Source organism: Alligator mississippiensis, chromosome 10, assembly GCF_030867095.1.
Source record: "Alligator mississippiensis isolate rAllMis1 chromosome 10, rAllMis1, whole genome shotgun sequence".
Taxonomy (NCBI): Eukaryota; Metazoa; Chordata; order Crocodylia; family Alligatoridae; genus Alligator; species Alligator mississippiensis.
The window spans coordinates 76,087,760-76,112,601 of NC_081833.1; the positions used below are offsets into that span (position 1 = coordinate 76,087,760).

General features: G+C 66.8%; 2 protein-coding genes across 3 annotated transcripts; one reads left to right on the plus strand and one right to left on the minus strand.

Annotated features, from left to right (window-relative positions):
- Positions 1-5,898: 5,898 nt before the first annotated feature.
- Positions 5,899-24,739, minus strand: DBNDD1 (dysbindin domain containing 1). 2 transcript variants are annotated; one of them, XM_059714005.1, is made up of 4 exons: positions 24,611-24,739; positions 8,608-8,763; positions 8,319-8,456; positions 5,899-7,397 (listed from the first exon to the last, which is right to left on the minus strand). In XM_059714005.1, the coding sequence occupies exons 3-4, from the start codon at positions 8,386-8,388 to the stop codon at positions 7,234-7,236; spliced, it is 234 nt and encodes a 77-aa protein (XP_059569988.1). In that variant the 5' UTR covers positions 8,389-8,456; positions 8,608-8,763; positions 24,611-24,739; the 3' UTR covers positions 5,899-7,233. The 2 variants fall into 2 exon arrangements, with proteins under 2 accessions (XP_059569988.1, XP_059569987.1); XM_059714004.1 differs by lacking the exon at positions 24,611-24,739 and adding an exon at positions 11,402-11,518.
- GAS8 (growth arrest specific 8) lies at positions 13,134-20,583 on the plus strand. Its single transcript, XM_006269385.4, has 11 exons — positions 13,134-13,191; positions 14,254-14,346; positions 14,452-14,649; positions 14,764-14,970; positions 15,936-15,990; positions 16,312-16,517; positions 16,752-16,919; positions 17,871-17,957; positions 18,846-19,055; positions 19,945-20,010; positions 20,268-20,583. The coding sequence occupies exons 1-11, from the start codon at positions 13,189-13,191 to the stop codon at positions 20,415-20,417; spliced, it is 1,443 nt and encodes a 480-aa protein (XP_006269447.2). The 5' UTR covers positions 13,134-13,188; the 3' UTR covers positions 20,418-20,583.
- Positions 24,740-24,842: the final 103 nt, after the last annotated feature.

A 24,842-nucleotide genomic window follows, 5' to 3' on the forward strand; every position in this document is an offset into this window, starting at 1 on the left:
GTTGCTGTTGCTGAAACAACCCACGGGGCCAGCGCAGCCTCCACGCAACCTGAGACAGGCTCCGAGGTTGCTCTGATGTGAGCCAGGAGATGCAGCAGCTGCAGGGTGTGGTGGTCCCCACCTTATGCCCTGTGCTGAGCTCGTGCCAGCCTCTGACAAGGTCATTCCTGTGGTGCAGGGGCCCAGAGGCTGCTGTCTCTGCCAGACCATCCCTGTCCCACCCTTTCCGCTGTGTCTACTTAAGAGAGAAATTCACACGCACGGACTTAGCGTTAAAGCTGTGGGGTAACGGGGGACCCTGCGAAAAGGGAGCTCATGGCAGCTTGGTTTCCAGCAGTGCCCAGGCAGGTGAGAGATGGAGCTGAGCAATGCTGGGAAATGGCTGTGGATAAATGCCCAGATGGGCCCTTGCTGCGTTGCGCACTGACATACTCCGTCACATGCTGCCTATGTGGCTGTGGCTGAGGAAAGGCCGGAAGGGCAGGGGTGATTTAATCTGGAGAAGAGAGGACTGAGAGGGGATGTGGTCGCAGTCTTCAAATCCCTGAAGGGTGATTACCGAGAGGATGGAGATAGGGTTTTCTCTGGGGCTGCAAGGGACAGGACCAGAAGCAGTGGGCTCAAGCTGCAGCAGGGGGATTTGAAGCAGGGGACTCAGAGAAACTTTCTGACTCCGAGCATGTTCAGGCATTGGAACAGGCTGCCCAGAGAAGTGGTGGCATCTCCACCCCTGGAAGTCTTTAAGAGCCGGTTGGACAGACCCTTGGCAGAGAGGGTTTAGTCAGGGATGAAGCTGCTGTGCGCAGGGGGCTGCACTAGATGACCGTGTGAGGTCCCTTCCAGCCCTGCTCTCCTGCGATCCTATGGACGTAGTAATGTGGGCTGCAGGCGTGGGGAGAACTGTGTGAGCCTGGGGTCCGGTCCGGGAGCTGCTGGCCTGCGTGGCACAGAGCCTCATGCCAGCATTGCTAGTTGGACAGATGAGCTGCAACAGGCTGTTGTGTGATCCACGTGATCTCGCCCTCCCGTCTCTCGAGTTCTCAGATATGTTCACAGCCTTGCTGTGTTAGCAAGGTGGTCCTTACATCTGCTTGGCACCAGGAGGGGTTTCCATGTGGAACAAGGAGCTGACCCAGTGACTCGGGCTTTGCCTGAAGAGCCCTGAGCAGAGGCTCTCAATCTCTTCACCCTCCAGGTCCCCCTTGGAAAAAGCCAGCTCATAGTTGTCACTCATTTATTGATTACAGAACAACACTAGCCCAAGTCGGTCTTTGCAAAGAACTCAGAAAGACCCGCCCAGGGCAGAAGGGTTTTGACACAGTGGATTCCTATGGGAAATCTCTAGGTTTATTGCATGACTCCTGTTCGCACAGCTAAGAGTGCCAACGTAGCGTGGCACCCTGCGACACCCCTGAAAACACCTCATGGCACTCTGCTTGAGAGTCCCTGGGCGAGAAGCACACGTGGGTCTCTGCTGAACGCAGGTCCTTGCCAGCAGAGCTTTCTGGTGCTGGACTGCAGCGGCTTTTCCCAAGACGATGCAGTCGCTCCCGAGTTGGCTGCGAGGGCACGCTTAGAGGCGCTGGCTCAGATGAAGCCAGTCCAAGTGACTGTGTGGGGCGTGCCACCCAGAGCCAGCCCCTCTGCTGCAGGGCGGCTTTGCAGCACAACCTGCAGGCGCCTCTTTCTCTCTTTCCTCCCATCTCAGTTCCCCTGGGAAGAGAGCCTGTGCTGCTTGGGGGCCGGCGTGGGATTCCTCTCCTCCTATTGGCAAGAGCACAGCCGAGAAATCAACTGGAAGCACTTTGTCTATGACTGCTTGCCCCAGGGGGCTGGTGAGAAAAGCTCTCGGGTGGGGCGGGGGGTGTCTGGGGGGTGCTGGAGCCCGGCTCTGCGGCTCTGGATGGGTTGCCAGCTCCCAGCTGGCATGTGAGACTATAACGTTGAGAAGATGCATGAGGAAGGATTGCAAAGGGCCCAGCTCAGGCAGCCTGAGCAGTTCCAGCAGCTGGTTCTGCAGGCTGGCTACGGTGCACCTGGCACAGTGCAGAGCTTTGGGATCCAGCAATGTCCGAACAGGTGGGGCCCTTTAAGCCTGCTCATCCTGTGAGCGAGCATTCCCTTGCCCGTGCCCAAGAACGGGGGTCCTCGACCAGTCCTGCCCAAGGCACTCTCCGCACCTGGCCTGGAGCAGGGGTGGCCAGTGCCCTCGGCAGCGTCCCACGGTGCTCGTTCTTCCGACTCCTGTCCTGCAATGGGGGCTCTGGGATAGCGTCTGGGAAGTGCCAGGTGGATGCAGCTCACAGTTGGCACAGCAGGCTGGGGTGCAGAGCGCAGGGGCGGCCCTTTCGATGGGCTTGGTTCCAGAAACTGATGAAGGGCGGGCTCTGGCTGGTGCACGAGCGGCTGCCCCTGGGCCTGGCCAGGGGTGGGAGATGCAATCGCCCTCACGCCTCTGCTTGCAGCACTGTTTGGCCAGAGTCCCTTGGAGCCGAGCTGACCCCAGGCGCTGACATCTCTAAGGTCTGCAACGAGGCCGCGCTCATCGCTGCACATCGCCGGAGTCGCTGCGTGCACTAGAAGCACATCACTCAAGAGAGTCATCGGGGCCAAGCCTTGCACCGCTCTCAGGGGGAAGGGCGAGGATGGAGGCAGCTGTTGTCTGCTGCATTGCCAGGCAGAGCCCAGTGGCCGGAGCAGCCGGCACCTTGTGAAGACCATGACTCCCCTCCCCGTGGAGGCTGCTGAGTGCTGATCTGGGGCCCTGCCTCTCCTCCCAGGCTCCCCACCAAGGAGCCAGGGTGGAAGAGCACGGGCAGATGTGGGTGCACCTCTCCTGTCCCTGGGGGTGTCCTGCTGCCCTTCCCCCCTTGCTGGGGAGGTGGGTAAGCCCCCCGGAGTGGGGCTCTGCAGCTGCTCCCCTCCCCTCCCCTTCCCAAGCATGCTGCGCTGAGCGTGTTCCCCCAGGGGCATCGGCAGAGCTCCCCCAGCACCTCCCTGGTGCTGGGCTCCCAGGGGAGTCGAGGCCCCACCAGGATGAGTCATCACGGCTGCAGCGCCAGGGATTGGGGAGCCAGGCAGAGCGCAGTACGCCCAGGGGCTGCAACGCGGCCAGGCTGCGGGACTGCACGCCCTCCCCCAGGCTCCCCACTTGTGTCATGGCCCTGGGGGCTTCCCTGTCTCCACTGCTCAGCCTTTGCAGGGCCCCTGCCCTGCGAGCGCTGCTGACCCCCCCTCCCGCCCTTCCCACCCCTTTGCTAGGTCTGGAGAAGAAAACCCAAGTTCTGCAGCCAGGCGAGAAGACCACGGTGGCGTACCACGAGGCTGGGCACGCCGTCGCGGGTTGGTTCCTAGCGCGTGCCGACCCCTGCACAAGGTCCGTCTCGCAGCTGCCCTCCCTGCCCCCACTGCAGCTTGGGGTCTCCCCCGGGCAGGCTGAAAGCTTCCAGTCCCGCTCCTGCCCCCCTGGGTGGGCAGACAGGGCTGGGCACGGACCTCTGATCATCAGCACCCGTGGCTCCTGGCTGGCTCAGTCGCACTGTGCAGCCAGGCCCTTGCACTCACTCTCTCATCTGCTGTGGGCTGGGGGTGGAAAGGCCAACTTCCCCACCCAGACCTCAGCAAGCTGCAGGTGCCAGCCTCCCGGAGCCGCTCTGAAGTCGCCCGGAAAGCTCATCTACAGCCACAAGCAGCTCTTCAGCCACATGTGCGTGATGCTGGGTGGCCACATCGCCACAGGTGCCCAGGGTGACCTGAGGAAGGTGACGCGGGATGCCCATGCCCAGGTATGGCCCAGTGGGGCAGGGTCATCCCCCAGCACTCTCCAGCTGCAGGGACAGGGCTGGCTCAGCGTGCCCGCGCACTCTTCCAGGTCATGCAGTATGGGAGGAGTGACAGGCTGGGCCACGTGTCCTTCAAGCACCCGCAGCAGGATGCGCTGCCGGCGGACAAGCCGTATAGCAAGGCCACAGCCGAGGTCGTCGACGCGGAGGGCCGGAGCCTGATCAACTGCAGCTACGAGAGGGCGCTGGGGCAGCTGATGCGGCACTGCGACCGGGTGGAGCAGGTGCGTGAGCAGGGCTGGGGTGGGCAGGGCCTCTGCTGCCTCCGTAGCAGCCAGGGGGTTTGCTCTGACAGCGAGGGGCTGAAAGGCTGGGAGCACTCCTAGGAGCACCCACCGGGACCCCAGCCCATGTGGGTGCCAGGCACCGGTCCTCTGTGCTTCCAGGTGCTGAGGCAGGTTGTCCCTGGCCGTGTGCTCTCCTGCAGGCATGCGCCTCTCGCTCCTGGAGAGAAGTGCACCAGCATCCCCAGGCAGGGGACACGCCAGGAGACACCAGCCTGCCCCCAGGGGCCTGCAGGGCGCAGGCACCCCCAGCCCGGCACGAGGGAGGCCAGCGTCTGATCGGGGCCTGTGCCTCCCCTGCCTCGCTGCCCTCAGCTCTGGTGGTGGCTGGCCTGCCCCAACCCATGGTGGGGTCCCGGTGCCTGGAGGATGGGGAGCATCTGGGGCTAGGAGGCCTGGAGGAGCCCCAGCACTGCAGCGGTGCAGGCTGTGCCCCCGTGCAGCTGGGTAGGGCTCGGGGGCCTCAGCGGAGGGGCAGGGGCTTTGTGGCAAAGGGGTGCTATGTGAAGGGGTACCCCCTGCACCCTACGGCCTGGTGCAGTGAGGGGCCATGGCTGTAGCGACCGGTGCCTCTAGTCTGAGTCCTGCTCTCAGTGCTCCGTTACTTAGGGATGGGACGGAAAGGAGCCTCACGCCCCCGTGGGCACTGGCTCCTGCTAGCCCAGCCTTCACCCTGCCTGGCCTGGGCACAGCTCCTGCAGCCAGGTAACCGCTTGCTCCCTGCAGCTCCCTGTGCCGTGTCCTGTCCAGAGCCAGCTTCACTCAGCCGCCGGCCCCTGCTGCGGCCACGAGAGCAGGAGCTCGCTGCTGTCGGCGTGCCCCTGCCGTGCGGGTGCTTTGTCGCCTCCTGCTCTGGGTCCCGGGAAACCTCCTGCTTCCCTGCTGGCAATAGCACAGCTCCGCTGAACCGCTGCGTGCTGCCTAGGCTCAGTCCAGCCCCAGCCAGCAGAGACTGTGCTGTGGCGCTTGCAGAGCCTTGCCAGGGTTTGCCTCCCTCTCTGCACCTGTCGGAGTGCAGCTCTCGGGGGGGTTGTATTTATTTAGTGAGGGCGCAGAGCACAAAGACATGGCCCCTGGTACCGTCTCTGGTCATGCAGACCTCCGCACGGGCAGCAGGGCACCTGGCTCGGGCTGGGCACGAGCCAATAAACGGAGCCCCTGCATGGGGGGACGCAGCGTGCGCCTGCGCCTCCCTGGGCTGTGGTGGAGGGGTGGTGAGAGGGGAGGGGGCAGCAGTCTGGGAGCAGCATGTCTGGGGTGGCGATGCCAAGCCCTGCCTGCAGGGATGGCCTGCGTGCCATCCCTGATCCCGGGTTGCAGGGCTGTCTGGTTCTCCCTGAGGAGCCTGTGCTCAGACCCCAACAGCCAGGGGAGCAATGCTGCTGCTCCAGTGTGCCTGGGGGTGCTGCAGGCCCAGCTCCTCCTCCCTGGGGCAGGGTCATGAGAGCTCAGCCCTGCTCCCGCTTGATGCCAAGAGCAGACGGGCACCCGCTCCCTCGGGCAGCCGGTCTCGGTGCTGCCACAACACGCCTGGCTGCTGCAGGAACCCGCCGGCCCTCTGCGCGGCTCAAGAGACCTTTGCCCGCTGTTCCCTTGGGCACATCTGGGGTCAGCAGGAAGGGCTGCAAGCCAGTGCCCAGGGCAACACGGCCTGGTCCTGCTTCCACCCCCAGCCCCTTGGATGCTTGGGCCTCACCGCTGCTCTGGGAGCTCCTGCTGCTGGCATTGGCACCACGGGCTGCAAACGGCGCCAAGGACAGCACGCGGGTGCGGCCAGGTGCACACCTTTACCGGTACAGGAAGCTGCTACATGACAGATGGAGGGTACAGTTCGAGGCCAGGTCCGACAGGCCGCGGCCTGCCCAGAGCTGCCTTGAGACCGAGGTAAAAACCACAGGAGTCCATTGTGCTGGGCAGTGATGGGCGGGCGCCGGAGCCCGTGCGGAGGCCATCACAGGTGGCTCCTGGCTCTCAGGAACAGTTCCCTGGCAGTGGACGAAGGCCGACGGGAGCCGCGGGGCTTCAGAGCCGTGGAGAGCGCTGGCCACTGCTGTCGGGAGCGGAGGGTTTAGGTGGAAGCTGGTAGCACGTCGCATGGCTCGTCTCAGCTGCCAATCGCCTGCAAAGCCCAGGGCTTGGACCGGATGGCACCTGGCCGCGACCTGCTCTGCGCCAGCTGGGACCTCGTGCCAGGCTCAGAGCCTGGCAGGACCCAGCGGCAACAGGGACCGGAGATGGAGAAGCAGCCAGGCCTGCTCCACCCAGCCTGGAAGAACGTCGCCGCGGCTCTGGAGGCAGCGTTGGCATTATTTGGTGCTCTGAGTAAGGGGGGACGGGCGTATGTCCGGTGAGGGACAGCGCGAGGGGCCTGGAGCTGGTGGGAGAGCGCCAGCCCTGGCAGCGCTCAGTGGGAAGTGCCCAGCCCTGGGACTGAGGGCAGGATCAGCCTGGCACGTGGAGAGGGTGGCAGCAAGGGATCGGGGCTGGGGGTCTCCCCTAGGCCCCCAGCATCTGTGCAGATGCTGCAGTTCTGCCGAGGTAGCGCCAGCGGCCCCTAGCCAGTCCCCGCGGGGCAGGCTGCAGCATCTCTCCCCTGCAGGCATTGTCGGGGATGAGCGGGAAGCCGGGGTGCCGCACGTCACCCCCTCTCCTGACCCCTTGCTGTTGCTTTCCTGCTGCCCAGCCGGAAGCAGGTGTGCACAGAGCGACTGCCCCAGGGTGGGTGCAGCACCTGGGGGCTGCCTCCCATGCCAGGGTGAAGGGGGTGGCTGGAGTCCAGCTGCCGGGATGCCCCAGTGCCACCCTTCCCCTGGGCAGAGGCTCCAGGGGCAGCTCTGGTGCCATGTGCTGATCCCAGCCCGGGAGCGTGCTCGTGGAGAGCTGTGCTGGGACCCATCTGCCCTCGCGTCCCTCTGAGGCCTCTCCTGTGGCCAGCGCCGGGGCCGTGCTCCTCTCCTGCTCGTGCCCTGCCCGGTGCGAGCAGAGCATGCAGCAGAGGGGCAGAAAGTGCCAACAAACTTGTCATCCTGGCCTGCACTCGGGCCAGGCTGGACCAGGGCAACACGGCGCCCATGCAGCTGCAGGAGTCACTGGGCTCCAGCCCGGCCTCACTCGTCCTGGGGCCGCTCCACGGTCAGGAAGGTGTCGGCCTCGCCAGCCTGCAGCTCCGAGTCGCTGAGGTGCTTCTTGTCCCGGCCCTGCTCCGCCTTGCTGCGCGTCCAGGACGGGGAGCGCAGGTACCCGGCCCGCGGGAGCGTGTGCGGCTGCAGTCCTGCAGGAGACACCCGTGTCGGTGCCTGCCAGCCCCTGCCCCGAGATGCCCTGGCAGCGGGGCCAGCGCACACCCCTGTGTGCAGAGTGCTGCTGCCTGCCCGGATGGGAGCCCAGCTTTGCCAGGGTCTGGACTGCGGCCCCCAGCAAAGGGATGGGGCAGGGGTGGCCCCTTGGCTCCTGCGGCACAGGGAGTGCTTTCCCCTTGCTTCTGTCCTGGCTCTGGCCCCTTGGGCATTGCCCAGAGGAAGCTGCTTTCCCTCCCACCGCAGCCCCAGTGCCCAGCCAGGTCCAGCTGGCCTGGAATTAGTGCCAGAAGGGACAGGTGAGCTCAACCCCCTGGCCTACCTGGTGCCAGGCCCACAGTCCCCGAGCATGGGAACTGAGCCCCGCTGCATCTGCCCCCAGGGCTCCAGCTGATGCCAGACCCTGGCTGCAGGGGCCAGGCCAGGAGGCCCTGTGCATGGGGAGCAGCCAGCCAGGGCAGGGTGTGGGGCCGGGCACCAGGGCACAGCACCCCCATGCACCCCTGTGCCATGGGGTCTCCACGGGGAAGCGCTGGCAGAGACGCTGCTGCAGTGGCCCTGTGCGTTCTGCAGGCGAAGGGGCTGCCCCCTCCAGCTGGGAAGTGTAAGCAGGGACATGTGGCCAGATGCATGGGCATGCGTGTGTGCAGGTGTGTTCATATATAAGTGTGCATGCATGTCTGAGTGTGTGCGCTAACATGCACGTGTGCATGTGTGTGCATGTGCCTGCATACATGTGTGCATGCATGCATGTGCATGTAAGTGCAGTCACTTGCGTGGATGTCTGAGCGGGTGCATGTAAGAGTCTTGTCTGTATGAGTGGACGTGCACTCGTGTGTGTGTGTGTGTGTGTACACATGTGCGGTCAGCCCCACTCCCAGCCCAGGCACGCTCACCACCAGGGGACTCGGCGACGTTCTCGTCGTCGGAGTCGGCAAAGACCTCAGCGAGCTCCTGGTCTGACATGTCCGTCAGCTCGGTCAGGTCCAGCAGGTCGAAGTGCACCTCCAGCGAGGACACGCTGCTCAGCGGCTCTGCGAAGGGTGCCCGGCTCAGATACAGGGCCAGCGTGACCCCCAGCACCCCCCACCCAGGCTCCCACAGCTGGGGGCCGGCACCAGGGCATGCAGGAGCCCCTCTTCCTTTTGGGCGGGGAGGGGCCTGACCGGGGCGTCTCATACTCACGTCTCCTCTCAGCCACCTGCAGCAGGCCCGAGCTGGGGATGGGGATGCCACCCTGCTCCTCGGCCGGGAGTTCCTCGCCTGGCCCAGGGGCTGGCACAGGCACCGGGATGGGGACGGCGGCCACTCGCTCTGGGGCTGGAGCCTCCCTAACAAGTTCTGCAAGAGCAAGCCCTGCTGCGTTAAAGCTGAGGCTGCGTCCGGGGGGCTACGTGGCAGGACCTCCTTGTCCGTCAAGCCCTGGTAGCAGCAGAGCCGGACTCCCCCTGGCTCCTCTGCCCAGGGCTGACCCAGCCCTGCTGAGAAGAGCCCTGAGCTCTGGGCAGGGGGCCTGGGGGAGCTCCCAGCAGCTGCCCCTGCTCCGCTCCAGCCCCAGCGCTTGGAGCAGCTGCCCCCTCCCCATGACAGCTTCTACCCTGGCCCCTTGTCACCCGCAGCGCCCTCCGTGAAAGCCAGGGATGCTCCAGGGCGAGGGTCCTGGTCACAGCTGCCGGCAGTGGGGCCGAGGCAGGCAGGGACCGTCTGTCTGCACCGGGGGCTGGGACTGGTGGGGCTCTGTAGCAGGCGGGGGAGCGAGCCCCCAGGCTGAGAGCAGCAGTGTCACCGAGGGACCCCTGGGGCAGGCCCAGGTGTGGCAGACAGGCCGGTGGGGGGATGCAGACGGGTACCAGGGCCCAGTGCTCATGGTGGGGACCCTGAGGCCACCGTGCCAGCCGCCAGCCATCCCCGCTGCTGGGCCTTTGTCCCCGCAGACAAAAGCGGAGCCTGTGCTGGGAGGCCGGGGACAAGGGGCGGCTTGTCTACGAGCATGGGAGATCGGGGGGCGCTGGGGCCAAGCCGGCTACGGCGTTGATGCTGCCCCCCACTCCCAGCCCCGCACACGGCTGCATGGGGCAGGGGGTCTCGCCGTGTGGCCGCAAAGGGGTGTGTGCAGTTGTGCACAGCCGGCGTGGCTCGGGAGGGGGAGGGGAGCGGAATATTTTTAGCAGCCCAGACGATGAATAATTCACAGCCCGGCTGCCGTTGCGGGCAGCTCCACGCGCAGCCGCCGGCGGCAGCGCAGACCCAACACCGGGGGCGGTTGGGTGCTCCCTGGCAGCGTGGCCTGGCCCGCGGGCCGCGGCCCTTGGCTCTCCAGGGGCATGCAGGGGAGCCAGTCCCGCCAGGTGCCAGCCTGGGCCTCTCCAGCACTGGCACCGTCGGGGTCTCAAGGGTCCAGCATCCTGGGCACGGACAAGGGCTGTAAGGCTGGGTTGTTACAGCTCCCTAAGGCATCTTTCAGCGTTCACGGTTTTATTCATGGGAAATCCTGATCCAGTTCTGGCTGCCGGCGCCTGGGAGCTTGGGGTCGGGGCCAGGCCGGCGCCAACACTGGACTCCTCATGTTTCTTTAACTCAAACACCTGAGCCGGAGAAAAACTGTCCGGGCAGCAAGCTCCCCACCTCTCCCGCGGGGGCCGCCCGATCCCTCCTGCTCTGCCACAGCCCCTGGCACCCCTGGGTGAGACGGGCTGGGCTGGGTCAGGCTCATGCCCACCAAGGCAACCTTTCAGGCCTTCCCTGACCATCTGCTCGCATGCTCTGTCCTGTTCTCTCGGGGCAGGACAGCAGTCCCCCAGGAGCAGCTGCCGGCCTGAGTGTGCCAGGAGGGCGATGGGGCACATGGGCAGGCCAGGAAATCCCGCTAGAGGCAAGGGGGAGCCTGGGGCAGGCACAGTGCAGTGGGTGCAGGGCAAGGAGAGGATTGACCCCCTCACTGGTGGCAGGGGGTCAAGTCTGGCTCCTGCTGGCTGGGATGCAGCCCCCTCCCCAGTCACTGGCTCAGAGCTCCTGGCAGGGGTGGGAGATGCGGACTTGGGGAGCAGACCTGGGAGCAAACGCTGCTGTGAGAGCCACAGCCATGGGGCCCCCTTCCCGCCGCCCGCTGTGCCCCAGCCCCTTGTGGCACAGTGTCCCCTGCTCTCCTGCCCCGGCCGGAGGAGCGGGGCGGGGATCTCTGCTGTCTCCTCTTTGCTGACTCACGTTCACCTGCAGTCGAGGGCAGAGGAGGGACCTGCGGTGGGACCGGACCGCCCGCCCCGCTGCCCACGCCCTTGCCTGGCTCTGCTGGGCCCCACTCCCCTACAGCCCCTCCTTGGCACCACGGCACGCCTGGGGGCCCCAACCCAGCAACACGCCCCTGCACCAGTGCAAGCAGCCTCCGGCCCAGGATGCGCCCCCCCCCCCCCACACACACAGCAGGGGGGCACCTGCCCACAGCACCCACCCCTGCCCTGCCCACAGGCACCCCCACCATGATGCCCCACACTGCCCCAGCTTGTAACCCACAGCCCGGGGGGACACCCTCCCCCCAGCATGCCCGCCTGCCTGCACACACCCCCCAGGGTGTTCTGCTCACACACCCACCACCAGGATACCCCCTGCTCACACACACCTCTGCACCCCTGTGTAACACCCCCCTCCACACACGTATCTGCACCCCTGTGCAACACACACACACACACACACACCAGGACAGTGCAACGCCACGTCCACACCCCACACGCATGCACGCAGAAGACCACACACACACGTCCACACCCCCTCGGGTGCCCCCTGATCACACCCCCCCGCACGCCCCCTGCCCCCGGATCCCCCTCTACACCCCGCACACCCAGCCAGCCCCTGGGACACCTCCGCACCCCGCCCCCGGCCGCCCCCCATACACGGGCCGGGCGCGGTGCGGTGCGGTGCGGTGCGGTGCGGGCAGCCCGGGGACGCCGCAACTTTCCTTGCTGGGGGGCGGCCCCGCACTCACCTGGGGGAGCGGCCCCGCCGCGCGGCTCCATGCGGCCGGGTGCGGGACCGGGCTGCGCTCCGCGCTCAGCAGCCCGCAGCGGCCCGCCCCGCCCCGCCCGGCCGGGGCCCCGGAGCGCGCAGCCCCGCATCGCCCGGCCAGCCCCGCCTCGCCAATGGGGGGGGTGCGGGCGGGCGGGGCGCGGGGCGGGCTGTGGGGAGGAGACAGGCGCCCGCCCCCCGCCCCGCATGCATGCCTCCTGCCCCCCCGCATGCATGTACCCCGCCCACCCCGCATGCATGCACCCTGCCCCCCGCCCCGCAAGCATACACCCCGGCCCCGCATGCATGCACCCCCGGGCACCGGTGCGGGCTGGGGGTTCCCTGCAAACAAAGCCGGCAGCCCAGCCAGACCCGGCGCGGGTGGTCCTAAGCCGGCCCCGCGCCCCCAGCCTCCTCGGGAGCCCGGGGTCCTCGGCGGGGTGGTGGGGGGAGGTAGGCCACCTGCTCCCCTCCCTTCCCCAGAGGCCCGATCCCCGGAGAGAAGGGCTCTGCCCGGCCGTGCTGGCACCAGGCAGTGAAGGGGTTAAGCCCCCCCTTGGGGTGCGGTCTCCAGGCCAAGGTCAAGGTGCTGGAGGATGGAGGCTGCAGGTGCTCCAGATGCAGGTGCCATGACAACAGGGCGCCATGGAAACGCCCAGCTCCCAGGGGACCCCAGCTCGGCGCTGCAGCTGCCAGGCTGCTCCCCAGCCATGCCAGGGCAGGAGTCCCTGGGAGCCTGCTTGCACCTGCCTGTGCGGGGCTCGGGGCCCAGATGGGGCGCCTTCTCAGGGGCCGGGGGCATGGCACACGGGGGCAGCACCGGGCAAAGGGGCATTTGCTGCTGACTGCAGCATGGGCATCAGGGCACTGCCGTGCTGCATCCGGGTGTGCAGCCCAGATGTGGGCTGTGGTTACCCTGAGCTCGGTGCTGGGCCCTGCAGGGCGTGAGACCAGCGCTCCTCTAGCAACCAGTCTGCATTTGTGCCCGCTGCCCTGGTGCGGAGCAGGCTGCGGGAGTCCAGCCGCCCCGCCAGCCCTGGGGCAGCGTCCCAAAGCCCATGCAACGCTGTCAGGGCAGCCTGGGCCGCCTCGCACAGGGCAGGAGGGCAGCCTAGGGCCCTGCATCGCAGGCGAAGCACGGGCTCCAGGGCCCCTGGATGTTACTGACTGGGCCCTTGCCCACCCCGCAGAGCTCCAGGCTGCTCCTTGCCCCTAGGGCCCTGACTGCCATCGCGGTGCAAGTGTCGGGCCTCTGGCAGGGCCTCAGCAGCGCCGGGGAGAGGCTGCAAGCTGAGCCCGGCCTGCGCTCCGCTCCGCTCCGCTCCTGGGGCTACGGGCAGCCTGATCCGGCCCAGGCGGCTCCTGCTGCTCCCTGCTCGGCTGCCCCGGCTGCCCTCTGCCCCCAGCTCCGTGCCCAGCGTCCTCTCTGCCCCGTGCTGGGGAGCCCAGCCAGCCACGTCCCTGCACCCCCAGCTCCCTCGGGCCTGTGTCCTGAGCTGGGGGGCCCATCCAGCCACACCCCTGCACCCTTACACCCCTACGGCCCGTGCCCCGTGCCAGGGGGCCCCATCCAGCCACATCCCTGCACCCCGAGACCTGGGGCGCTGCCCGGGCTCGGGCGGCGGGGCGGGGCGCGGGCGGCTGGTTGCTAGGGCGGTTGCCAGGCCCCGGCGGCGGTTGCCAGGGCCGCGCGCGGGTTGCTAGGGGCCCGCGGCTCTCTCTCGCGAGGCCGCCGCGGCGGTTGTCGGGACCGGGGGGGCCGCAGCTATGGTAGGGCCCGGCCCGGCCCGGCCGGCGGGCATGCAGCTCCGGGGCGCGGGCAGCCTGGCTGCAGGGGCCCCGGGGGCGGCTGAGTGTAGGGGGCTCCCGGCTGCGGGGAGCCTGCTGGGAGCGGGGGGCCTGGGTGCAGGCTGCGGGGCTTCTGGGGGGGCTCCCGGGTGCAGGCTGGTTGCAGGGGGCCTGGGTGCAGGGGAGGGGGGGCTCCTAGCTGGAGGTAGGAGGGCTTCTGGGGGAGGGGGCTTCCAGGTGCAAGCAGGGGGGTCTCCTGGGTGCAACAGGGCTGGGTGCAAGCTGGGGGTGGGGGGTTTCTGCGGGGCCTCCCGAATGCAAGCTGGGGGGTCTCCTGGGTGCAATCTGGGGGGCCCCTGGGTGCAAGCTGGGGGTGGGGGGTTTCTGCGGGGCCTCCCAGGTGCAAGCTGGGGGGTCTCCTGGGTGCAACGGGGCTGGGTACAAGCTGGGGGTGGGGAGTTTCTGCGGGGCCTCCCGAGTGCAAGCTGGGGGGGTCTCCTGGGTGCAACAGGGCTGGGTGCAAGCTGGGGGTGGGGGGTTTCTGCGGGGCCTCCCGAGTGCAAGCTGGGGGGTCTCCTAGGTGCAATCTGGGGGGCCCCTGGGTGCAAGCTGGGGGTGGGGGGTTTCTGCGGGGCCTCCCAGGTGCAAGCTGGGGGGTCTCCTGGGTGCAACGGGGCTGGGTGCAAGCTGGGGGTGGGGGGTTTCTGCGGGGCCTCCCGAGTGCAAGCTGGGGGGCCCCTGGGTGCTGGGTCAGGCTCGTCCCTGTCCCCAGGGCTGTGTGCTGGGCACAGCTCCAATACAACGGGGCTGCAGCTGCAGCAACATCCCCCCCAACCCTAACCCTAATACCCGCTGGCCCCTGGGACCGCGCAGGGCGGGGAGAGGCAGTCGGGGCCCCTCAGCTCTGCCCAGCAAAGGACCCCCGGCAGGGAGACACCCGCCGACATCTGCAGTCAGGACCCACCCCCCATCTACCGACTCGCAGAGACTTGAGCGCTGCTGCCTCCCCCGTGCACGCGGCTCAGCCCTGCGCGTTGTTCCCAGGCGCCCAAAAAGAAAGGCGGCAAGAAGGGCAAGGGGGGGAAGGCGGCGGCCGTGGTGGACGGCATGGCGCCCGAGGACATGAGCAAGGAGCAGGTGAGCTCCCTCCCCGCGTGCCCCGGGCCAGCCGGCAGCAAAGGGTGCTGACGAGCCTGGATACCGCTGCCCCCCCTGATGCCTCTTCCTGCCTGGGCCCCGCAGCTGGAGGAGCACATTGTGCGGCTGCGGGAGGAGCTGGACCGCGAGCGCGAGGAGCGCAACTACTTCCAGCTGGAGCGCGACAAGATCCACACCTTCTGGGACATCACGCGGCGGCAGCTGGATGAGAAGAAGGCCGAGCTGCGCAACAAGGACCGCGAGATGGAGGAGGCCGAGGAGCGGCACCAGGTGGAGATCAAGGTGAGTGGGACCTGGGGTGGGTGTTAGGGCTGCAGCGCCCGCTTGACTTGGGCATGTCCCCAGGTGCCCCCTGCTCCCAGCCTGTCCGGGGACTGACCCACCCGCCGCCCCCAGGTGTACAAGCAGAAGGTGAAGCACCTGCTGTACGAGCACCAGAACAACCTGACGGAGCTGCGGACCGAGGGCACTGTGTCCATGAAGCTGGCGCAGAAGGACCACCGGGCCCAGGAGCTGGAGCTGCGCCGGGACATGCGCTCCCTGAAGGTGGAGCTGAAGGAGCAGGAGCTGGCCAACGAGGTGGTGGTGAAAGGCCTGCGCATGGTATGTGGTGCCTAGCGGGGTGGGGAGAGGCCGAGCTCTGGGCTGCACGGTGTGGGGTGGATACCAGGATACCAACGATTAGCCCAGCCAAGGCTTTGTCTACCCAGCTCTTATAAACCTCCAAGGATGGAGAGTCCATCACCTCTCTGGGTACCCCGTTCCAGTGTTTTACTACCCTCCTAGTGAGAGTTTCCCTTAATATCCAACCTCAACTTCCCTTGCTGCAGCTGGAGCCCATTGCTCCTTGTCCTGTATCTGCCCCCACTGAGACCAGCCCAGCTCTGTCCTCTTTGCAGCCCCCCTGCAGGGAGGTGAAGGCTGCTATGAAGTCTTCCCTCCGTCTTCTCTTCTCCAGACTAAATCAGCCCAGTTCCCTCAGCCTCTCCTCACCAGTCCTGTCCCCCAGCCCCACAGCTATTTTCATTGCCCTCCACTGAACCCTCTCCAATTTGTCCACATCCTTTCTGTAGTGGGGGGCCCAAAACTGGCCCCTTCTTCATTCTGGGGCAGATGCGGTGGGTTTACCACTGCAGAGTCAGGTTCCAGGAACAGGCTGATGCATCAGCAGCCCCCTGTGCCAGCTCATGCAGCATGGGGAATCCAGCCCTTGCCACTGATGCTGAGGGGTGTAGAGGCAGCTGGCACGACCAGGGCCTGGCAGGTCCCATGCTCGCAGTCCCAGGGCTGCTCTGGGATGCAGGTGCACTGAGGCTGAACTGTTGAGGCCATGCCAGGCGAGAGCTGGAGACCTCCAGTCCCTGGTGGAAAGCAATAGGGCTGTGCAGCATCTAAGGAGGGAGCATCGGGCGTGGGGGACAGGGGGCATTGGGCAGGCACTGGGTGCCATGTATCCCAGGCACCCGCAAATGGTGCCTCCAGGGGAGGAGGGTGTGGGGGCTGCCTGGGGCAGCCAAGCTCCCTCTGTGCCCAGGGGCCTGATCTGACGTGCCACCTGCCCCCGGCAGAAGCAGGAGGAAGAGATCACACGCCTGCGCTGTGACTTCGAGAGACAAGTGAAAGGTCAGGCGGGCACAGCCCGTGCCCCTCACACTCGGCGCACAGCCCCTGGCTGGCTGCAGGCCCTTCCCCTCCCTCCCCTCCCTCCCAGCTGTAGGGCTGAGACCTGCTTGGTGCTGCCTCCCTGCCAGGAGCAGCTGGAGGGTGGGGGGCAGGCCCTGCAGAGAGCGGCAGCTGCAGCCAGCGCTGTGTGAGCTGAGCTGGGCTCTCTCATCTCCCCCCTTCGACCATGGCACTGCCTCGCCAGTGGGCTGCTGGGTCTCACCACAGCCAGTTGGGCTCTGCCCAGCAGCCCCGAGGTACTCACAGGTCACTGCCCTGCAGAGATTGAGGCCAAGTACGAGAAGAAGATGCGGCTGCTGCGGGAGGAGCTGGACCTGCGGCGCAAGACGGAGATCCATCAGATCGAGGAGCGCAAGAATGGGCAGATCAACACGCTGATGCAGAACCACGAGAAGGCCTTCAGTGACATCAAGAACTACTACAACGATGTCACCCTCAACAACCTGGCCCTCATCAACACCCTCAAGGTAGCGCCTGCCCTGTGCCCGTGTCTCTGCCCTCCACTGGGCGGACACAGCAGGGGGGTCACCCCAGGCCTGGAGCCTCAGGGGGGCAGGCACCTAGGAACAAGCTTTCTGGAGGGGAACCTGGGCTGGGAAGACTGGGGCTGGGGAAGGGGTCAGGGCTGGGGGTGGCGGGGCAGGCCTGAGGTCTCAAGCCATGCCCAGGGGACTGAGCCGGGGTGCGTGTTTGTGGTACAGGAGCAGATGGAGGAGATGAAGAAGAAGGAGGACCACCTGGAGAAAGAGATGGCAGAGGTGCTGCTGCAGAACCGGCGCCTGACAGAGCCCCTGCAGCGCGCCCGGGAGGAGGTGGCCGAGCTGCAGAAGAAGCTGGTGCACTATGAGAAGGACAAGGAGGTGCTGGCGGTAAGTCGGCTCTGTGGGCAGGTGGCAACCGCACGCCCCGACCCACAGTCACCTGGTGGGGACCCCTGCTGCAAGGCTGCCAGGGTCCCTGGGGGACAGAGAGAGTTGTAGAGAAGCAGGGCTGGAAGGGAGCTCCAGAGGTCACGCTAGTCCAGCCCCTGCCTGAGGCAGCATCAGGTCTGTGCAAACCATCCCAGACACATCCATTGTCCAATAACTTAGCAAAATTACAGTCACGACCACAAGACATCACACCCGACCCTGCCGTAGAGAAAGCAGGGGGGTCATGGCAGCCAACGTCCTGCTTTCATAAAAGACTAATACACGCTCAAACGATCCCAGGCAGAAGCTGTGCTACAGAGCAAGGTGAACCCCCCCGCCCCCCAAGTCCATATCAGTCTGACTGGGGGCAAATCTGTTCCTGACCCCACGTGGCATCAGTCTGACCAAGTGGAGGGGCAAGACCCTCTAGCCGGGGTCCTGCGGGGTTGCTCCCAGCAGGAGCATTGACAACCCAGTCCCCATCCACAGCCTGGGCCGTAGTCAGCACCCAGTGCCTCTGGTGGAGTCTTAAAAGCCCCCTGACGTGGAGCAGCCGAGGGCAAAATTCCCTCCTGACTCCATATAGCAACCAGCACAGCCCAGAAACCCCCGTAACAGAGCACAGGCATCGCTGCACCTAGATTATCTCCCAGCAGTGGCTGTCCAGCCTCTCCTTGACCCCTCCAGTGACAGAGTCCACAGCTTCCCTGGGCATCCGTTCCACCGCCTCACTGGGAGGGAGGCAGGAGCAGACCCAGCTGCTCACCCCGAGCACCCTCTTGGCCTCACATGGCTTGTGCCAGTGGGGAGGATGGGCATGGGTGCTGCCTGGCCAGGGCTGTGCCTCGCCCCCTCCCTGCAGCCCGTGGCCCCCCAGGCACTGTCTGTCTGCTGTCCCCCACTCTGCAGAGCACGAAGGCCCGGCTCAAGGTCACCCAGAAGGAGCTGAAGGACCTTCAGTGGGAGCACGAAGTGGTGGAGCAGAGGTTCAGCAAGGTGAGAGCTGTGGGGGGTGAAGGGATCAGGGGGGCAGCCAGCACGGCCCTGTCCTCGCCAGCTGGGATCCTGGAGTACACGAGCCGGGCTTAGCGCCGGGAGCAGGACAGCGCCATGCGGGGTCTGTCGCCTGTAGCTCTTGGCTGGCAGCAGCTGCAGCCTCTCACCCCCGGTGTCCCGCAGGGGGGTCTGGCTTCATGCGGGCTCTGGGCTGCCATTGCACTGCCCGCAGGCCTCCCCCACCTCCTCTAACCCAGATACGCTCAGCGCGGCAGGACAGGGCTTGCCTCTGATGCACAGAACCCCCAGGAACACGATCGATTGACGCCGCAGCAGCCGCGTGCTTCCTGTGTCCTAATTAGGACACTCGTTAACCGGCTCCGTGCCAGACCCCCCCTTGTCACCGCTGCTTGGAGCCACCCAGCCTGGCTGCTGTGAGGCATGGCTGGGGGGTGCAATGCTGGGCCTCTCCCAGGGCCCTGGATTTGGTCACAAGGGACTCTTGAGGTTCCATCGCTGCCCTGCAGCATAGTGTCCTTCCCCAGGATGCCCCCAGCCCAGCAGGAAGGTCCCTGGGGAGGGGAGTCCAGCACAGCCCTAGATCTCCCAGTGCACAGCAGTTCACCCTCTGTTCGGGGGGGAGGTAGCGGTCAGGGCCTCTGGGCACCACAGTGCTTGGGCTGGAAGGCGCTGACTGAGCCCACGGAGCAGGGCTGTTGGCAGTGCCCCGGGGTGAATGGGGGAAGAACGGGAGCCAGGCTGCTCAGGATCCGGGCTGGGAGGGAGCACTGTGCCCAGCCCAGCCCCTGGCACATGGGAGCCATGGGGTGCATTGCCCCTGTCCCCTGCAGTGCCCCATCTGATGGGTGCGCCGGTGTCCCTGAGCAGGTGCAGGCGGAGCGGGACGAGCTGTACCGCAAGTTCACGCAGGCCATCGGCGAGGTGCAGCAGAAGACCGGCTTCAAGAACCTGCTGCTGGAGCGCAAGCTGCAGGCGCTCACCGGGCTGGTGGAGAAGAAGGAGGTGCAGCTCAACGAGGTCCTCTCTGCCGCCAACCTCGACCCCAGCGCCCTCTCCCTGGTCACGCGCAAGCTGGAGGTACCATCCGGGGGCCGGGCCAGGCTTGCTGGGTGCAGCGCGGTTGCGGTCACAACCACTGCAGAGGAAGGAAGGAAGGAAGAGGGGCCTTTGGGGGCTGCGGGTGCTGGCCTGGCTGCAGCGGATGCGGCGCCAGGGAGCGGGGCCTCTGGGGGCTTTCCCTCTCAACCCTGGGGATTATCATGGCTGATGGATCTTGCTGGCAGCCCTGGAGTGACTGGGGCTTCTCTTCTCCCCTCGCCTTTGTCCGGGACACTAAAAATACCCGTGCGGAGAGCCGCGGTGTGGTTGGGGGCTCTGCGACCCCCGCGTTCCAGCGCTGGGGCAGTGTAACCAGAGAAGCTGCACGTGCTGCCTGGCTTTGCGCCGGCTCCAGGCCTGGCTGTGCTGGGATGCAGGAGACGCCGGCTGGGCTCCCAGCTGTGCTGTGGGCTCCCCTGGCCTGCCTGGGGCTTCCGGCCCTGCCCAAAATGGAGCCGGAGCTCTGGGGCCACATCCAGGGGCAGGTGTAGCGGCGCATTCCTAGGAGGCCGACTAGACGGGAGCTCCCCGCAGCTGCTGGGCACCGCCATGTTCCTGGGTTCAGCTGCTCCCCACAGCTGCCGGTCGTGGGTCCAGCCCCTGGTCCCTGCTTGAGGCTGGGTGGCTCCAGGCAGGGCCCAGTCAGCCGGGCTCATGGGACAGGGTGGTGACGAAGCCACAGCAGGCACCGAGAGCCTGGGGCATCTGCCTGGCCCCAGTCCTCTCTGCGGGAACAGCCTCCCACAGTTGCGTCCCGGGGCTCGGAGGTGCTGGGTGTTGCCCCAGGCCGTCCCCACATCAGAGGGGGCAGGGAGGGCTTAGCTGAAGTTGGCAGCCAGGTACTAACGAGCCCGGTCTCCGCTGCTAGGACGTGCTGGAATCCAAGAACACCAGCATCAAGGAGCTGCAGTACGAGCTCGCCCGGGTCTGCAAGGTGAGGGAGCTGGGGCACCCTGCCATGCTGGGTCTGGGGGAGGGCAGCACGTGCTCCGGGCCTTGTGGGGGGAGAGAGCGGATGGGCTTTGCCTGCTCCCCTCCTGGAGGGCTCCCCATAACCCTGCCCCAGCCCTGCTTCTGCCACCTCGGGGAATCCCCAGCCCCCACATGCCCTGGGCTGCCGGTGGGTGGCCCGGAGCTGGCTCCAGGGCCGGGGAGAGTGAAATGCTGGGACCTGGCTCCGCTCCCTTCCAGGCGCACAACGACCTGCTGCGGACATACGAGGCAAAGCTTGCAGCTTTCGGGATCCCGCTGGACAACCTGGGCTTCACGCCGCTGGAGACACCCCTGCTGGAGCAGGCACTGGGCCAGGGCCCTGCTGGACTGGTCGCCACCCCCACATAGCACCCATGGGTGCGCTGACCTTGCTACGCAGGCCACAGCTCCATGGGCAGCAGAGCTCCTGGCAGTGGCTCTGCCCCATCCCTGTGCTGCCGCAGGCACCGCACTGGCCCAGGTGGGGAGTGGGGCTTCCCCAGCCCCCATTAAACAGCCAAGGAAGGTTTGCAGAGCCGGATCCAGACTGGACCCTCCTTCAGCACAGCCAAAGCTGCTTTGGTGCCCTGCTCCGGGAACGCGCCGCCAGAGGCAGCAGGCGTAAGTGCCCCCAGGCCTGGGCAGGTGCAGCTGCTGGAGTGGGACCAGGAGGGTGAACATGTCTCTCCCTGCACCTCCCCAGGGCAGGGGCAGCCATGGCACCGCTGGGGTTTGCTGTGGGGTAGGCAGAGCCCCTGGCACCTCAGCCTGGCTGAGGCCAAGCTGTGAGCTCGGCAGTCTGGGCCTGGCTCTGGTCTCCGCCTGGGTCCCGGCTTGCAGAGGGTGGGGAGGCACATGGCCACGCAGAGACTGCTGGGCTGCAGCCCGGGGACCTCTCTGCATCAGGGGCCAGAGCCAGCAACTGCAATGGCACAGCCTGCTGCAGCCGCCCCTGGAGCCCCGGTCTGGACTCTTCCCCTTGCCTACACCCCCCTCCTGTTCTGCCCCCTTGCCCTGCCCAGGCACCTGCAGGGCACGCAGGGGTTAACCATTCCTGGGCTGGGAGTGCTCCAGCAGATTGCCCCTCCTGCCCATGGGATGCTGCCCACACCAGCTCCTGTTGCAGGGAAGGTAGCCTCGGGCTCCCAGCCACCCATCAGCCCTGGTTGAGAACCTTGCAGGCCCCTCAGCTCATGGCACCCGACCCCAGCTGCCCCCACTTCGCCAGGAGCCCGGACCCACTGCCTGCCCAGCCCCCCAGCATGGGACCCTGCAAGCCTGTCAGCTGAGGACACCACAGATGAGGCCCAGCCCACCCAGGCCCTGGGTTCTGAAGCCACCATTGCGCCCGTGCAGTCCCCAAGGGGTTAATGTGCCCTGGGGTGGGTGGGGGCCTTGCTGTCCTCACTCCCCATCAGCGCTGGCCACCCAGGTGTTGCAGGGTAAGGAGCAGGCAGGCTGAAGCCCACACGGAGCTGCCCCCACCTCTCCAGGCTGGCAGAGCCCTGGGGTCTCGGCGGGCAGACAGGTGGGGGGCACAGCCCAGCGGGGCCTCAAGCCAGGGAGGGCAAAATACCCTCTCCTGGTTGCCCTGATCAGGCAGGAGCCCCTGGAACCAGCCCCACACCAGTGCCCCAAGGCGGCATGGGACAGTCCCCAGCATGTGCTGCCTCAGTGTCCCCTTCTGTAGAATGGGGATAATGGGGACAGGGGTTGCAAGCGGAAGGCTGCCCAGATCGCCCCCCTCCTGATGCCCCCCAGGGACCCCCTACGGGGGAGGCAACAGGGTGGGGGAAGGGAGCATGTCTTGCTGCTGCAACCTCCCCTGGCAACCCCCCCCTCCCCCTTGCTGGCAGCCTGGATGCAGATGGCAGACTGTTATGCAAAGCAGCTCGTTAGGGGTTTACACAAATGGCATCCACGGAGCTGCTCCCAGCAGGGTGGCTCGGATGCCCCACTCCCCCACCCTCCCTTCCCCGGGCTGGCTGTTCACCGGCTGTGTCAGGATCAGGTGCTGGGACACCGCCCCCCACCTTGCACCACCCCTTGGGTCTCAGGGCACGCGGGAGGTGGAGGGAGCCTGTCCGGCTTCTGGGTTCAGGCTCTCGGGCACAGCGCACAGGCCCAGGCACCTGGCACAGGGTGTCCTGGAGGAGCCCAGAGACACGAGGCCGGGACCATGGGTCCAGGGGGAGCCATGGAGACCTGGCTGGACAGGTGAGCCCTAGGGCCCGGGCCCCAGCTGCAGGGCAGGCTCCTCGCTGCTAGGCCTGCTGGCTGCCTGCCCTACTGCAGGTCCCTGCCAAGCCCCCCGGGCCCTTGCACCCTCCTCTCCACCCCCCCAACCCTGCATATGTGAGGAAACTGAGGCAGGGAGCCCACTCATCCCCATGAAACTCAGTGAGGGCTGTTCTGCTCCCCCACAGCAGCTAGGACCCCCGCCTGGGCCCAGCTGGCAGGTAGCTTGACTGCAGCCACCTGCTCTGTGACCGGCACAGCGCTAAACCCCCTTCCTGTGACCTGCACTGCTTATAGTGCCCGGGCTCCCCTCCTCCACAGCTGAGCTGGTGCCCACCCTGTGCCCTCCTGGGCATAGGGGCAGTCTGGCCGGGCAGCTGCTGGAGGATCAGCCTGTTTCCAGTGAATGCCAGCAGCAACCCCACTGCAGCAAGGACCCTGCACCAGCGGCTCCGGGCTCCCAGGAGGGTGCCTGGGACATCTGGCCATAAGGGAGCTCAGCTCTGCAGTTGTCTGGCTCTGGCCCTGGGCTTGTCCAGGCAGAAAAGCAGCGTGGCAGGGTGTCCGCAAAAGCATGCCAGCTACAGGGGCTAGCGCTTGCTCACTCCATGCCCAGGCATTGCCCTGGCTGCTGCCAGCTCCCCTTGCTCTGCCCCAGGCTGCAGCCCCCTGTGCCTGAGTGGAGTGCCAGGCTGGACTGCGCGGGGTCTGCAAGCTGGGACTCCCTTGCAGCCAGGAGCTCCCCAGTCCAGGAGCACCAGCGGGCAGGTGGCACCTTGCAGGGAGCGGGTGCCTGGGGGGGGGAAAGCTGGAGAGGCGGTGTCAGGTAACCTCCTGCCCACTGGAAACCCCCTGCCCAAATACAGAGCGCCCCTGTCTAGAGGCCTGGCAGACTTGGGGCAGGCTCCAGTGCAAACACTGCTCTGGGCCCTGGCAGGCTCGGGGAGCCATCCCTATGCCCACTACAGCCATGGGGCAGCCCAGCCTGGTACGGGCTCTGCTGGAGGCCATGGGCACCCAGCCACCCCATGCAGTGCTGGGAAGAGCTCTGACATGGAGCAGGTGTCTGCTGCCTCTTGCCTCCCCTGGAAAGGAAGCCGGAGATTCAGGGGAAACCCAGCACTGCCACCCTGGGGCCACGTGCTCCCTGGCTGCGCTCTCCTGCGGGGTCAAACCAAGCGCAGGAGCCGGACGGGCAAGGTCTGTCTGCACCCTGCCCCACCCCTGCCAGGCTCCTGGCGCCTGGACCCCCTGGGTTGTTCCCAGGTGCTGGAGGCTGCCCGCTGCCCACCCCTGGCCTTGCTGGGCCCATCCAGGCTGCAGGCCCCAGAGTCCATCCATGGCTTGACCAGGAGCCATGGCTTGACTGGGGCTGAGACACCCTGGGCTGAAGGAGGGCAGCTGCCGGGGCAGAGCACCGCTGGGCTGAGCTGGCTGCTGGTTTCCAGTCTGGTTCCTGGGGGCGCAGGGTCCGTGGCACTACCTGGCCCCCAGGGCCTTTCCAGCAGAGGGAAAGGATCCTGCAAGCACCAGGCTTTCCCACCCCGCCTGGGTGAGGCCTGGCCAGGGCAGGGGAGGGGAGCAGAGTGACTCAGCCCAGTCCCGTGGTGGTGGTTATCTGCGTGCTTTGTTCTCCAAGGCTGAGCCAAGGCTGGCCTCTGTACCCTGCCCCCCAGCCCAGGCTGGACCTGCCAGGGGGAACAGACCCTGCAAAACCACATGCGGGCAGCCACAGGGGTTCAGGCACCATGGGCTGTGCTGGGGCTGCCGCCTTGGCATCCCTGGGGGAGCCCAGGAGCTCGGTGTGGGGGCACCAGGGCAGTGTGTGCCCTCCTGGCCTGCAGGGTGGGAGCAGGATCTGGCCCGGTGCAGCAGCCCGTGGTGTTGTTTCGCTAAATCCCCCGGCTAATCCTGGGGATCCGGCTGTCTCCGCGCGGCCGTGCCGATGCCCTGGGCACTTCCGCTGTCTGAGCCCCCAGCACCAGGGCTGCAGGGACGCGTGGCCTGGGTCCAGCCAAGCTTAGGGGGGGCCTGGCCCAGCCTGACCCTCTGCCTCTTGGGAGGAGGAACCGCCACCCTGAGCCCCTGCTGGCAGCAACCAAGGGCCCGCATCTCCAAATGGGACGCACCGGTGCGGGGGGCCAGGGCTCGCTCGGGGGTGGCACTGCCTCCTCCGGCGCTGCAGCTCTGCACGATGCCGGCGACCGAGCCCGTGTGTGCGTGTGCACCGGCCTCCCACACCACGCACACGCGTGTGGGGTTGGGCGGCGTGGATGCCCGATTACCGTATTTACCCGAATGTAAGACGAGGAGGGTTTCCCTACCCGATCAATAGGGGCGGGGGCTCCTCGTCTCCCACGGGCGGGCACGGCGGCCTCCTGACATGCGATACGCAAGGGTGGCAGTTAATCCCCCGGGCCGCGCGTTCACACGGACGGGGCTTACTCCGCATTAGGGGAAGGAGCCGCGCGGGGCAGTTCAAACGCAGCCGGTCCCGCCCCCGGAGCGGGCGGGGCGGGGCGGGGCTGGGCGGGGCGGGACGGGGCGGCACCTGCC